The sequence below is a fragment of the Rhinolophus sinicus genome, chromosome 4 (genome assembly GCF_057876585.1).
Source record: "Rhinolophus sinicus isolate RSI-liver-muscle chromosome 4, RSI-T2T, whole genome shotgun sequence".
Classification (NCBI taxonomy): Eukaryota; Metazoa; Chordata; class Mammalia; order Chiroptera; family Rhinolophidae; genus Rhinolophus; species Rhinolophus sinicus.
In genome coordinates, this window is record NC_142504.1 from 52,934,744 (window position 1) to 52,950,862 (window position 16,119).

Consider the following 16,119-nt stretch of genomic DNA (forward strand, 5'->3'; position numbering starts at 1 on the left):
TCAGGCATTACGCATGTGCATGCGGACAAATTGTGCAGAAGCTCAGGGGAATAGAATAAAAAGGAGTTGTATAAGAGGCTGTGTGCCAGCCCTGGCCGGTCGAGCCTTCCTAGGGCGCTGATACACTAATGTCATTGGGATGGGCCTGCTTACATAGTCAGACAGGATAATTCAGCTAGCACTGAGTTGAAATGGTTTGTTTTTAATCTATGAAAGCTTTAGTCTAAGCAAATTAATGGTGGAGACATGAAGAAGGGAATAAATGGAGGCTTCTCAACCCACTGAAAAGAGCCAATTGTTTATAGAGACTTTAGCACATCTGTTTTTATGAGTGTGTCTTACTGACTTGTTAAAACAGGTCTATTTTCTTCTTGACAACATATTACCCATTCTGGTTACCGTAGGTGCTTGAGGATATTAGGGAAGCAATTCTTTAAAAATACTCTGTGATCAACTAGTAACTCAGATGCTTCATCTGCTGCGTTTAGCACTGCAGCCTTTTATGGCCTGGGATCCTGTGGATGGCTGTGTTGGTATTATATATTGTTTTAGTGTGTGACTCAAAACACATTGGGTCATCAGTTACAGACTAGCTCCCTAAAATAAGGAATTAAGTCCAGAAAAAACACTTAAAACTCCCTGGGAGGGGGAATATGCTTATTCATTAGCATCTGTAATAATGCTAAAACAGTGCTTCAGAGAAAGTGTTGTGTTTGTGTGTGCGCATGCGTAACGCACATGTCCAGTATACGTTGGCATTTTACAGGAAGGGGAGGCAAGGGATGCCAAGAAAGGGTTATATCTGTGAAACAATACACTAGGTTCATAGAAGTTGCTGAATAATCTCTTTCCTTTGCTGACGTCTACCAGATGGTGACATTTTTGATGGTAGCAAATGTTTCTTGATCCTTACATTTCCCAAACTCCCTAGCACCTCATACAGGATGAATGGTCAATAAATATTTGTTGAATTGCATCAGTTTTATTTTAAGTGGACCCTGATTCAGAGCCATCCCCAATCATGCAAACTAAAGGGGACAAAAATAAATATTAATAAAAGTGAGCCTCAATTTCAAAGACTAGAGATTCAAATAAATATTTAGTTAAGCCTCTTTTTATAGTTTGGGTTGGAAATAAAATATTTTTAATAAGGATTAATAAGATAGCTGATTGTGTGGGGAGAACCCATAAAAAAACAAACCTTCCAGTTCATGTATTTGTGAAAGGCTAAATCCCCAGGAATGAGAAGATTTAGCTAATCTTTCCAATCACATTCTCAGTCCCTCCCCACCCCCATCTCCTTGGAATTATGTTATCTCTGCTCGGTTTAAAAGCTCAGAAGCCTTTTGAATTGGAGCTGCATTCAAAGGACAGTCAAGGGTCACCTTTGGAATATTAAAGGAGAGTGGATTACAGGAGAGGGAGGGAAGGGAGCAGCTGGGGCCAGGCATAGCCAGGGCAGAAAATGAGAGGAAAACGCCACAGGAGCCGGTGTTGGCAGAGAGAAAGCTGCCCGGATTGTTAGGAAGGACAGGAAGTAGCAACGCAGCAACCCACATTATCAGTGTCTAGTGCGTGCTAGTGGAGTTTGAGAGCAGAGGACAGGAAAACACGTATTCGTGAAATCAATTAGGCAATGGCCTTTTGAACAGAAACAGAATGCTTCCCTTAGAGAGCATGAATACATAAACCTTGGAAAATTAAAAGCCAGATATTGTTAGTTCAGGGATATAATTCTACGGAATGTACAGCCCCTTGACAGTTACTTATTTCTTAAGATAATAGGGCCTTGGAATTTATAAAGCAAATTTCTTCTCAAAAGACGTCAAAGTAATTCAGTTTTCAAAAATCTATTTTTTGACCTTTCTTCCATCATTTATAGATATTGATTCTTGTTTTTGTTTTTCAAATAAAATCAATGGATATTTAGTGAAGGCTTATTATGTGCCAAGCAGTGTCCTAATATTTGGAGTGAGAGGACGCAGTGACACTCCCCTGCTCCTCAACAGTGGTTACTTACTCATTTTTTTGTGGGGAGGGGTTGGGGAAGTGGATCATGAATCTTTTTGAAAACCTGATGAAGGCTAAGGAGCTTTTCCATAGTAAAATGGACGCACAGTCATACTTTGTCAGAAGAGTCGCAGACAAAATGCAATATATGCATCTCTTATGATTACAGTTGGCCTATTCTGAGCACTATTTGTGATTTATTTATCTAATCTGCACAGCTAGCCCATGAGGCATATACTATAATTACTCCCATTTCCATTCTGGGAAACTGAGGCTCAGAGAGTTGTCCCTTGTCCCAGGCCCTTCGGTGAGGAGAATGTGACCCCAGGCGCACGCACAGGCTCTTGGCTCCAGGGTCCAGATTCTCACCCTGGCACTGCGGGTCTCCAGACTCGCAAGGTCCTTGTGAGCCTGGCCCCTGTCGCCCCTCTGTGGGCTTATGGGGGACCGGCCTCTGCACCAGGTAGACCAGGCAGTGCCCGACACATCATTGCCACCTGCCAGAAAATCTCAGCATGTTTACAATCATTATAAAAATGTACGTGGCATATTCTCTGGCTGTGCAGTGACTATCCGTATGCCATGGGCTGACTATGGGGGGTCTGGGGTGTTACGCAGGAGTTAACGATGTAGGAGATGTTGGATTGGCTGGGATCTTGTCTCCTGAAGCCGAAGAATGGAAACGTGGACCAGGGAGAGGCAAAAAGTTTTAAAAAGAGGATAGTTTATTATAGGCAGGAGAAGAGGTTGCAGCTCCCGAGCGGGACGGGGTCCCGCATGTGGGTGGCCCCATGACTGAGGCAAAAGCTCTTGCTTTTATACCTTCCTTTTGCCTGCTTGGGGAAGGGGAGATGTTTGGAGAAGGGAACTTGTTTGAAGAAGGGAACTGGGGCCTTCTAATGAAATTCGTCTAGCAGGTTTGTTCTGCTTGCCCATGTAAAGGAAGTAGCAAAGTTACCCACTCTTTATCTATCAGATCTGCTCCATTTGTCAGGCCAAAATGAATTTTATGCTTAACCTCAAGGCCTTGTTACATTATGTCCTGGAGCAAAGGAGTGATTTCAAAACCTGAAGTTTTAGGCTATGACTGTCTTTGTTTATTCCACCAGGGACCTCCCTGTCTACCTAGGGACATGCTAGCTAACCTGTATCATTTAGACCTAACTCAGAAGGTACTGAGGAACGTTTAGGTTTCAAACTGGATTTTTAGGAATATTAGTCTATCAGCAGAGGGCAGAATGGAGTTTTCTATTTATTTATGGACATTGGAAACTATAGGGAACTGGCTAGTTCTCGAATAAAAAGTTTTTCTCCTCAACTGTGTGTCCTTTGCCATTCAGAATGGAAGAATAGAATTAGATGTCTCCACATATTTAATGTATTATTTATTTAAATGAATATTTGCCTCTGAGCAAAATGATAGAATTAGAACATTTATAACAAAATTATGTTTCTAATATGCTGTATGTGTGAGATGATACTGCTCCCGAATGACTGTGAGGATATTAGAAGGAGGGTGAATTGTATAGGAGTGGTGTCAGGCTCTCCTTGTTGAGAGGGAAACGCTTCTAGGCTGAACAAGGGCCATGGGCAGAGCTATGAGCCTGGCCAACTGGCTCTGCACTCAGCTGGGGCCCCCCTGGGCTCCAGTGCTCAGGGCCTTTGTTTGGGAGAGCTTATCCCCACCCCCGACCAGTGGTAGCTTTCCTCTGAGGAGAAAAAACAAAACAATAACAACAAAAAACCCACTTTCCTTTTCCCTTTTAGTGTTGCTGTTAAATTCTTTCATTTTTGTCCTACAGTAAAACAAAGTAACGCAATCACACAAAGCCAAACTCACTTCCATTTCTAGAAGCAGAATATGGGTCAGTGTGCATGTCAGACATAAAATAGCCAGGTGAAGGCTTAGTTTTACACTGTGCTTTTAGACACAATTAAATGTATTTTTAAAACATTAAACGTAGGAGTATCAACCAAGGACAATCCTTGCCGTAACCTTCCTTCCTTCTTTCCCTTCCTTCCTTCCTTCCTTCCTTCCTTCCTTCCTTCCTTCCTTCCTTCCTTCCTTCCTTCCTCACAACCAATCAAGCAGTCAATCAAAATGCATTTATTGAGAGCCTATTTTTGTATCAGACACAATGCTTGCTATTGGTAATTCTGAAACATGTCTGCCTGCAAAGGACTCAAGCATAAATATATTGAAACGGTAAACAATTATCCAATAGAAAAAAGTGTTGTGATTTTATTGCATCGGTGCTGCATTGCAAATATTTAATATGGGCAGACCTGGAAACCATTTCTTCAAGTATACTGAAGACGCCATGTAAAATAGGTGAGAGGAGCCACTAGGTGTTATACACCAGGAGTGAGCACTTTGGCCCTCCCCTGCATTCCTTTGATGTCTTGGAGGCACCTCCCCCAAAACCTTAGGGCTTCTCAGTTCAATGCTCAATTTGACAATTCTGAAGATAGAGACCAGGTCTGTCCCTTCTGTGAACTAAGTCATCCCCTTTCACAAAAGGTTACAAGTGTTGAGACTTTATATATCTGTATCATCTATTTCTATCTATCTATCTATAAATGCAAAGATATATTACACACACAATGTATACACACACACACATTAATTAAGTACCTCTGTTAGAATTTCTAAGATGCTGAAAGTAAGCTTTTTTTAGGATAGAGGTTGGATGTACATTTCAATCACTAAATGCAAATTCACTTTAATCTGCATTTTATTCTGATTAAATTCTGATGCCTGTGGGAAGCCATCAGATTATGAAGAATGTATGAATATAGGGTATGTGTATGCAATGTCGATACTGCTGTATAACCCCATTACCAAAGAACCAGGTCCAGAGGAGCCTGGTTTGAACTCTTATTGATGCTTTTTCACAAAGGCAGCAGAAGCTGAATTGATGGAGCTATTAGGTTGTCAATACCAGTGTCTCCCTTTCTTCCCAGATAAGTATACATGAAGCATCATCCATACAATCATTTTAACCTCTTGGGGGCAAAGGAGCTATAGAGGTTCAAGGTGATGATCTAGGTGAGGAGATGCTTTGTAGAAGTCCAGAACTGTCAGACTCTTGTTTGACTGGTTATTGTCATTTCAACCTATACGTGTGCATTGATGAGCTGTTTTGCTTGTATTATTTGCTTGTTTTGTTTAAATACAGCTGTGTCTGATGCTTTCATCTTTAATTGGAGTTGTCTCTAGAGTATAAGCATAGTTAAGAAGATGCATCACTCATGATGGTATTCGGAGAAAGCTAGAGACCCTAGGTGGTGACTGACAGGGGAGCAGGAGATTGCATACATATCTGAGGTTCAACAAAGAGACAAGAGACTCTTAAACTGTGCCCACAGGTACGCACTTAGATGAAATACCATCCTGACACCAAAGCACATCAGATATTTTGCAGTCTCATTTTATCCTATGATTCTGAATATTCACCTAATAAATATCCCCTAGATAAAGTGTTAGGGATTGGTAGGGGCAGCAAATAGTGTGATTTGCCCAGGACATCTTCTGAACAGGTGCTCTACACCCTATTTCACTCCATAATGACCTAGTCTGCCCCTAAGGCTGTGTTCACCTAGTTATGGGTCATAATCCATTAGAGAGGGTTGGGTTGCAGATGGCTTGCACCAACTTCGTAGGCACAACTTTTGGGTTCTTTTTGGTAGATCATGGTAGTCAGTAATGCTTAGAAATGGGTAAGGGCTTGCTACATCCCCAAAGCCTTGCTACCTGGTTATAATGATAATGAGCTCTGAGACCAAAAGCTGCCATACATTATTAAGTACACTTTTATTAACAAACTATCCCAAAATAAGTTCAATCTGTCTGTAAGCTTAATGAAGTCATAATTCTCATTTCCAGTGAACCTTACACACCTTGCATGGAAGGTTCATTAAGGCAGATACAGAAACATTCTAGAAGCAAGGTCTGTTTCTCTTGCAGTCACCATCAGGCAACTAGAACTCTCTGACCCAAAGACTGGACATGGGATGGTTTGGGGATCAAGCCTTCATTCCCTGGCCCCAGATACATAGACCACAAGACTTGCTAGATTCTTATTCTTTGGTTCCACACAAGTGTGGGGAGTGTTGTCTCCAAAATACTTTAGCTAATACATATTTCAACCTTTATTAATGCTGATCAAATCATTAATTTAACTCTAATACAAATTATACTAATCAGCAAAATGCAGGGTGAGGGAGTGGTGGACAGAGAACAGTAAAGGGAACTGACGTAGCTAAAGAGTTTGTGGGAGCCACGCCTAGAGTGGGGCATTTCTGATTAAATGCTAGCCCTGGCACATGAATACTGATTAAGGGAATTGACTGAACCTAGGGTGGAGCTCAAGGGTCTAAAAACCTTTTTTGTAAAGAAGCAGACAGTAAATATTTTAGGTTTTGAAGACCATAAGGCAAAATGTAGGCTGCCCCTGTGGAAAGGACATGACTTTGGAGAGACAGTCCCTTCAGGCAAAGGCATGTCCTAGCAATGGACCCAACTGTGATCCATCCTCGATCAGCATACCTGGTGGAGGAGAAATGAGTGTGTTGGTCCTTAAAAGGGGCTCTGGACAGCACACCAAAGCATCCACTACGACATGTTCTCCTGTTCCAAGCTAGAGCAGGGGAGAAAAGGAACACACAGTCAATTATATGCCTTCATGTGGGAAGTTGTACGATGGAAAGTGGTCTATCAATATAGCACTTTCTATCTTTCAAAACATATTCATATACATTATCTGTACGTTACCTCACTCTAATCTCACACTATCACCCTTAAGCTATAGAAAGCCATGTTGGTATGGAAAACAAGATGGAAGAGATGGTGATTCCCTCATGGTCATGCAGGTGCTTAGTGCTAAATCAGGGAGCAGCCATGAGTCTCCTGAAAGTTCCTCCGTACTGCACACTCCAAGACCAGCATTCATTTTGGATTTTCAGTGTCCGGCTTGATTTTCACAGACTTTTCCTTTATTTCGGGATGGGATTAAGTAAAATTTCAGCCACACTGACTGTAAAGTGAGAGATGGGGAAATACATAGCAGTTGAGAATATTAGGCTGAGGAAAGAAAAACAGGTTGGGATCAACATTTTGCTGTGAAAATCAACAGTATGTATGTGTAAGGTTTGTAATTAAGTTCATTATAATGTAAATTTCTGTCTGTTTATTATTTGCTAAAAATGTGAGATTTTCTGGTTTCCTCAAAACAATTTTTGTTTTCAGTGTAGGAAGTGACATTTAAAATAAAATAAGCAGTGGTGGGTAGATTTATAGTCCTTTTGATCATCATTAATTGTCAAAATTTTCAACAAAAGATGTATACTTACATCGATGGAAAAAAAAGTAAAAATGAACTATGGTCTTATTTCCAAAAGTCAAATAGATGTGTTTTTAAAAATTGTTGATAGAGGGAGGAAATATTAATAATAAAAATGGAAAGTCTTCATAACTTTTGAGAGAAAACATTCTACAGCACATTAAATATCATATTGAGAACTAACCTACTCAATAATATGTGGTAATTGGTAAAAGAAAGATAAAAATTGCTTTTCTTCATTAGTCATGAAGTAACAAAATACACACTTGAAGTTTTCTTTTCCCCAAACCCACGAAGGTCTAGTTTCTTCCTCTTAATTATTTGTGATTTTGAGCGTTTCACTTCTTCTTAGTGAGAGAAATTAAATACAAAACATGATGCTGTCTTTACATCTTAAATCGGCTATAGATAACTTGTTCCCCCTTTTTCCTAAATTGAAATGTGGCATTTTAAGAGGGAGTGAAATCCAACATATATATATTTTTCCCTTTATGATGGATATAATTTTTCTATTGATCTGTTGAGTACAACTTTGCCATATCCTGGCTCTTCAAAACCAAATGAATTGTTTCTTTGGATTTTTGAAGCCTGCCTGTCTTATTTACAGTTTCCTAAAAGCCCTTCTGATCGCCTGTTTCAGATTTGGTTTGTGCTTACATAAGAATGTGCTGGGCTCAGTTCAAGCTCAGTTTAGAGGGGCGCAGGTACTTCCATCGCGTGGCTGTCGCTGGGCACAGATGCTTTGCTGAGTTAATAATCTCTCTGTCTTTAGTTTCTCTGACTATAAAATGAGAATGATTATGCTTACAAAAACTCTGTTGGTTAAATTATTGAAGGCGGTTAGCTGAATTATATTTTTGTTTATCTGGTATTATTTTTAACAGCCTGGTAAAAGCCCAAGTTGAATTCTCCTCCTTCATACAGTACCCTATGTCTGCTCTTCAAATCAAGTTTCACAACAGAAGTGCATGGGGACATCTTTATTGAAAAATGATATTAAAGTTATCAGGAATTAGTATATGATGAGAGAGTATGCACACTTAGTCTATACTAAGCCGTATATAATTGTATATAAATGAACTATAAGGAATATTAATTAGGTAAAAGTTATTAGAATGTGAGAAGCGCTTGACATATGTGTACTTGTTGAAGCCTCCTAGTCTATTATTGCAGAATCGTTAAAAATTAGAGCTCTAACTTACGTTAGCGAATTTCCAGTAGCTGTAATCTAAGTGGGCACATTCTAAACTGAGTTTCAAGAAGTTAGATAATATAATAAAGGTGATAAGGGAAAGGCCTTTCTTGATCAGACAGTTTGGGGTAATGTTAGGTTAAGCAGGCTTGAATCGGTTTCTTTCCCGGTAGAATTTTCTGATGCATGTTCCATGAGGGTGTGATGCAATACCCATTTATTGTACAGTAGCTTTTGGGGCAAGTGTTCTGTGGAATGCTGTTTGAGAAATACTGTCTTATTCCAACCTTTTCATTTTCTAGGTGAGAAAACAGGGTGAAAGTGGTTAGCAATTTGCTAAATTTATGTTAAGAGAGTGAACCTGAATGCATGCCTGGGTGTTTGACACTCCTTGATGTTCTGTCTACTACATCACATCACCCCATAGATTTCACCCAAGCAGCATCGGACCGAAAAGTATTTTGTTCCTAGAGTCTGAAGGGAAGAAGATTGAATACACAACATGCTCTGGGAATTCATTTTCCAGGACTTAGCACCCTTCGCAGTCCATAATCCAAGTTATGGGAGACCCATATGGGTTCTGAAGGCCATGACTCTCTGTTTTTTCACCCCGTGCCCACTGAATACAAAAAAATGTTAATATTTGGAGATGCATCTACTAGGATTCAAAATACAGATCCACGACTTATTAGCTATATGGCTTTGGGACAAGTCACTTAGCCTCTCTGAGTCTCAGTCCTTTAACCCTAAAATGGTAAATACCTGGCACAGTTGGGTGACTTGAAATATATCTGAAGCACCTATCTGGTAAAGGCATTCAATAAAAGGGACCTATTGTTATAGGCCTGAAAGAGATTTAAATAATGTCTGTATAGTTCTGCTGTTGACTGCAGCTCTTTCATTGTAGGACGCAGTGAAATTTTTGTTCATGCAAACTACCTCTCCCACTTCTTTTCTTACCATCTGGCTCTTGGGTCTCTGATGACCCCTGTGAGTGTCCTGTATTGGCATATGCCACGTCCTATTGTACATACTTGGCATTGTTCGTATTGGACCAGTCACTCTCTTCTATCAGGGCTGATAAACAAATTTCAGAGAAGTCCCAGCTTCTTCAACTGTAGCTGTGACAAGTTCAGATTTTCTAGTAAGAACTCTTTACCAATTCGATTTCTTTTTTTTTTTTTTTTTTGCCTGTACTAGCTATTTCTGTTCCTGTTTGCTGCTGCAGGGATCCTTGCATGTATTGAAGTTGCAGCTCTCTTTCATCCCTGCAAGCACTTATGTAGGTGCACATTGGAAAATCCTTTCCTCACTCTGGCAGAAAAGAATTTTACAGACTGCCACCGCTTTTGGCAGAGAGAGAATGACTTCCAAGCTGAGTGCTGCTTGAAAGAGGCATTCCCCCATCACTTATAGGACTGTACTCAGTGGTTACTGCTTGTGACACATTTTCAAATGGACCCCCCAGTGGCTGCAGCTGTGATTAAAAGCTGTCTGCTATCTGCCTCACTGGGGGTTTCCTGTTTAACCATATCATGCACATATATATGTGGGTTGCAGCTGCATCATGGCAAACATAGTGTTTTCTAAGATGAAAAATCAAATGAGTACTTGAATGATAAACTCCTGAATTTTCCAAGCTTAAGTCACTAAGAGACACTAGTTGGGAACCCAACCATGCATGAGGTACATAAAAGTAATTTAAAGAAGCAGAGTGAATGGTCAGTGAATGTATACCATCTGCCAGTACATGCTTTGCATACATCAACCAGACTGAACATCTTAAAGATTTGAGTGCACTTGAACTTAGTAGCTGCATTTCAGCTCCTCTGTGTGATTCTGGATTCAGTTTGACCATTCACAAATAGAGCAAAAACAGGATATTCTTGTTTTAAGATTACCCAGATATTCACGGATACACTAAAGACCACATTTGGCATATCGTAAGGGTAGTGCCTGGCATTTTAAGTATGTTTACCATTAACACTACCTTAAAAGGTACTCAAATGAGCAGTGAGGCGTCAAAGACTCATGTCTCGAAGGCACAAGTCACACTCCTTCCTTTGGATGAGAAAGACTGAGTATTCAACATTTTGTAAAGTAAAAAGAATGTGCTAGAATTTAAACCTGAGCTCTTTACTTCACGTGATGAGTATACCTATCAAAGCCATGAGGTAAAACAGTGTTCCCCTCCTACTCACCCTGCTCCACCAATGAATCAGAAGAATCCAAATACACATTCTTTCTTAGATACAGAGGAAAGAAATTTGGGAGAAATTTGAAAATGTTGTGTCTCCTTTCCCCTCTGCCTGCTTCCACCCAAATTTCAAGGACTCCAAATCTCAGCAACCAAACACAGTATATGAAATGCTAATGTATCACTAGCAAATTTAGGCTGACAATACAGTGAATCGACCACATTGATTATATTTCAAATATTCACAATATGGTGAGACAAGCCTAATTTATTTTCTAAAGAGTTCAAGGTAGGTATCACCATTCCAGAGGGGGGAACAACGGAGAAATGTTTGTGGTTGCTATCTGCAATAATCTGATGCTGACAGAGAGTAGTATTTTATTTAGTAATTAACAGTGTAAAGGGGAGAGGAGCTGTCATGTTGGTTCTTAAGCTGGGGAATGTGATGAAAGATGATATCTGCGATCTCATCCTTTCCACTTGTTTAGGATTGTCAGGATGAGAAATGTCAGCATTATGAAAGCTCGGCTCTGCTCTTGATATGATAAAACCCTTCAAAAGCCAGTCTTTCTCTCACCCTCATCCCCCTCCTTTCTTGCTCTCTCTCCGCACTTGCTTTTTTATTTATCCTGTTTTGTTAGATGGCAGAAATATAATTCTTTTCTTTCTTCCTATTATAAGCCACCATTTTTGTTTTATTATATGTTTCACAACCCCTAATGCCCCACTGAAAATTACCTTGTTAAATGACAGTGTTTCAAAGCCATGAATCCTTTCCACCATTCCCTCAGAGGTTTGAAACAGTCAACAGACTGTAAAGAATAAATAATAAAAAAAGTATTGATTATTTTGATGACTGTGAGATTCAATTAAGTATTAATTTTGCCCTCCAGTGGACCTATCAAGGTATTCAAAAGGGAGGATTCAGCTCGGCTAACTGCGTGCAGAGTGCTTCAGCCTTAAATAGGGAGAAAATGTGTTTACCTACAGTATTTGAAGAAGTGCATTGATGCACAGAGTCCAATATTTAAGTGCTGTGCAAATTAAGCCCTGGTGACAGTGACATTGTTTTCGGTGGTATGAGTATTGACTTAAGAAGTGCATTTGATGACAGCTTAAACTATTTGTATTGATTAACATTTTCATAGATTATCATGTGTCATATCAAATTCACTTTTCAGGCATGAATACATTAAAAAAATAATAACCACAGGCATATCGCAACCAATGCAATGATGGGACCAGAGGGCTTGCGGCCCCACCTGCTCCTATGCTGGTCACCTGTTTCCTGCTCAGGAACCACTTAGGCATGAACTTGGCAATAAATAGCCTGCAGATAATGCAAAAAGGGCACCTCTTGCTTTTCTTTTCCTTCTGCATCTGATATTTGTGCTAAAACAATATTGGGCATCGGGGTTTGCAAATGCAATAAAAGACTACACTTGGAAAATATTTCTGATCCTAGAATGCCCTCCTAATGAGCTGAAGATAAAACAGATTTAAATTATTGGGGCCGAAAGTTTGCCCTTTTTTGGAGGTGATTTTTGTTTTCTTTTTCTTTAATGCTCTGAGTGTAAGATGCTCTAGATTTTCGAATTATTGAACACAGTTTGTAAGTATGTTTCCGATTCCTTTAAAAATGTTAAAACTAATTTTCATCTACTTTGTCGTGTACTGTTTGCTTTGAAATGTTCATTTGATTGGAGGTTAGTTTCCGCCCAAATCTGGGACGGCTGGAGTCAACTTCTAAGGGCGCTTATGGAATTTACATAAGAAATCGCTTTTATTCCAGTGACAGCGTTTTGCCGACTCTTTTCTCCCTATCTCTTTTCTCTGCTCTGGGGACAGGGTTTAATTGCTTGTCCCCCAGGGAGAGGGCTTCTTAAAATAGCCGGCGGTTCCTCCATAGGGTGCGCCTTCCTTTTCAGTGTGTTGCTGAAGTACAAACCCAGCACTTTCTTTTTTCTTACTGCGTTAAAGACAGAACAAGGTGTAAAAACATTTGCACAAAAAGCACATCCCTCAATTAAAGCTGTGTTGGTTAGGTTGCTTTCAAAGAAGTTTTTTTTCCCTCCCCTCCGAAGCCTCCTGAATCTCTCACATGCTAGTTGAGCTTTAATAGGGTGGGGAGTAATGGAGAACTCCTCGGATCTGTAATAGCTCTTCACTTGACTGCAGCCAGACAGAACAGCGGGAGCAGCCAGAGATAAGAAGAGAGAGGGAGACTGTGCGTGTGGAAGAGGGAGAAGGGAAGGGAGAGGGAGAGAGGACACGCACACTGAAGCTGCCACTTTTTCCCTCCCTTCACTCTTCCCTATCCTAGGATCCAATGATAGCTGGACAAGTCGGTAAGCCCTCGCTGTCAGTGCGGAGTGAAATGAATGCGGAGCTGAGAGGTGAGGAGAAGGCTGCTACTTCAGACAGCGAGCTGACTGAGCCCCGGCTGGCGCCTGTGGAATCAAATGACAGCGAGGACCCTCCCAGCAAGCTCTTCGGTAAGTCTGCCTAGGTGTTCATTTCAGTCCCACCATGCTGTCCAGAAGAGCAGTCCGCACACCCACCCGCTTCCCCGTCCTCCATTCAGTTTTCTCGTGCGTGTGTACTAGAAAGAGGAGCTTCGCATCCTGAAGGGGCCAAGCCACTGAAGCCCGGTCCAGCTGGCTCAGGAGGACGTCCTCCAAACTTTTCCCGACAAGGAACTTCCTTGCTGCCCATTCTGACTTGTGAAATATTGCTAATTCCCAGGCTAGGAATTATTTGGAAAAGGAAGATGGTAATCCTAATCAGGAAATCGGTTCCACTCTGAGAATTGGTTAACGTTTACTGAATAAATATCGACTCGGTTTCGGGTTGCTCTGCTGCCTTTTGTTAAGGGGAAGGAGAGTGAAGTGTTATTATCTGTAGTCAAAAGACGGGAGAGGGAAATGAAAAATATCAATACAAGTCGTTCCAGGCCAGGTATAAACAAAGGTGGCTGCGGGAATTGTTCAAAGAAATACCACTTTGTAGTCACAATTAGAATGAATATCTCTCTCTTCTTTTAAAAGGGTGATGAGGAAAGAAAACAGGTCCTTGGCGGCCCTCCCTGACCCTGTCCCCTTTAACAGATGTTTACAGCCCCAGCCTAAGTGCAGAGGCAGCTCAGCACCTTTTAGGAACCTTTGTTTCATAAACAAAACAAGAACAAGCAGAGTGCCACTCCAGCAAAGACATCTGTCATTCAAACAGATGACACTCTGTAAGCCGACTCAAGCAACTGTGGTCTCTGATCAGAGAGGCGAGCGGGCTGTTGAGGCGCGTGACTGAGTGATGGATGGCGACAGATGTCTCTGCTGGAGAGGCGTTTTCTGGGCTAGAGTGACACGCGACTTCCAGAACACTTGCTCCTGAAACACTTGCTTTTAATTATTTTCCAGTGTTTATGTACTTGTATCACTAAATATCTATCTATAATACCTACAACCTGTTTATACACATATACTAACCTGATATATATATCTGATTTTATATATATAAATTATATATATGATTATATATATGTGTTTTACATGTATATGTATGATTATATATATACATACACACACACACATATATGTGTGTGTATATATATATATATATATATATATATATATATATATATGGCAGAGAACTGCTTGGTCTCAAATTAAAAACAGTTGTATGCCTGAGCTTAAGAAAAAAGAGATCAGTGCATAGACTGCTTTGTTAAAAAGTCTTTAATTCAGTTAAAAAATAAGCTTTATTATTATTTTTTTAACCTGTAGCAAGAAAAAGCCTTGGCAGTTTGGCAACTCTAGGCCAGGTTCCACAGAGGAGCTTTTCTCTGATTTTAAAGCTCAATCAAACATTAGAGGGGTGTTTTAGAGAAACTTTCTGTTTCAATTTTTCTTTTAGTAAAATACTGTTTTATAGTTAAGAGTATAATAGATTCCAGTTTCAAGAAATTCTATCATACTACCCTTTCTTCAGAAAGCAGCAATTCCTCCTCTGACATAAATTTTCCATACCTAGGCCCTAAGGTTTGAGCATTTTCACTCAAAAGAAATATTTTGTTGTAGTCTAAGTTTTTATCTGTGTAGGAAGAGTTATGTCCAAAACACTCATTTCATTTCAGGGGGTTAGCAGGAGAGGCCAGATACAATTATAAATTACAGGAAGGCAAAAGCCAGGCTCTAGCCTCTCTGATGTTGAGTATACTAATACTAAGCACTTTGACTTTTCAAAAGTAATCAACTGTGTATTCAACGTAACTTCAGATAATGGATTATTTGTTTCTAAACTCTCCATGCATTTTTTAAAAAGTAAATGCATTTTGAAGACTTTGACTTACAACCCCAACGTGGTTTGGTTTTGTTGCTTGTTTTTTTCATTTTTTCTATGACATAATCTTTTTTTCCTCATTGGTTTCAATGGAGGGGTGATTAATTTGGCTACTCTACATTTTAAAAAAATTTCCACAGTTGAAAATTGTTATATGTTTGTTATGTTACTTCTTACTGATTTGCATGTGTAGAGAAACAGCTTTTGAAAAATCTAAGAGGGTCGAAGAAATTTGAATTAAAACTTCATGGAAAATATACCTCAAGTGGAATCTTATGGTTAAATTAGGAATCATAGTTTAGAAATCATAGTAGATTTTAGAAGGTAGTCATTTTACTTTGGAATTCTCAACTGCTGAATTTGTGACAGAGAACCCAGCACAATTTACATCTTATAACTATCATTCTTAAGTATTCACTTAATTTTATTTGGTCTGTAGCATGCTTTTCAAACTCAATGTCAATATTTTTTAGTTTCCAATTAGGTAAAGACAAAATCAGTAGATGAACAGTTTTGAAAACTTGAGAAAAAAACTGGAGACAATCTGAGACAGAGAGAATATAATACACGTTGGAAAGAAAGCATCCCCAAGTCCTCTAAGGTTTCCTTAGCTAGTGGGTCTATTGTGTTCTCACTTTTTAATATCACTTAGGAATTCTAGTTTATGTAACTGACTAAAACTTCGTAGAATAATTCTCTCCCAGAATTTTTAGCAACTGTGGTAACACTTAATGGGTGATAATTTAATGGACCATTATTTTATTTAAATTGAATGTGTTCAAGATTTTTGATTATTTATGTAGTGTTGGTAATACTCTTTACTTGATAATGAAGAATTACATTCTTCCTGAATAACTGAGAGCATCCAGGTTTATTTCTAAACAATAATTTTCTAACATACTCTCTTAAACCATCCTTCCTAAAATACATGCACTGAATTACTGAAAACTGTACTTCTATAATGAAAGAGGCAGTTTAAGACAAACCATGTGCATCTTGATATGTTTACTTTTGTGGCGAGACATTAAGCAACACCAGAA

At 39.6% G+C, this 16,119-nt stretch overlaps 1 protein-coding gene across 7 annotated transcripts in view; it reads left to right on the forward strand.

Moving 5' to 3' along the window:
• Positions 1–16,119, forward strand: part of POU6F2 (POU class 6 homeobox 2) — a 488,585-nt gene that overhangs the window by 101,123 nt on the left and 371,343 nt on the right. For 5 of the 7 annotated variants that reach the window (XM_074340527.2, XM_074340525.2, XM_074340526.2 and 2 more), the window contains exon 2: positions 13,065–13,236. In XM_074340527.2, the coding sequence (XP_074196628.1) occupies positions 13,071–13,236 (166 nt within the window). In that variant the 5' untranslated portion in view covers positions 13,065–13,070. Of the gene's footprint in view, positions 1–12,826; positions 12,969–13,055; positions 13,237–16,119 lie in introns of those variants that run through there. The other 2 variants (XM_019710251.3, XM_088797822.1) reach the window with 2 other exon arrangements.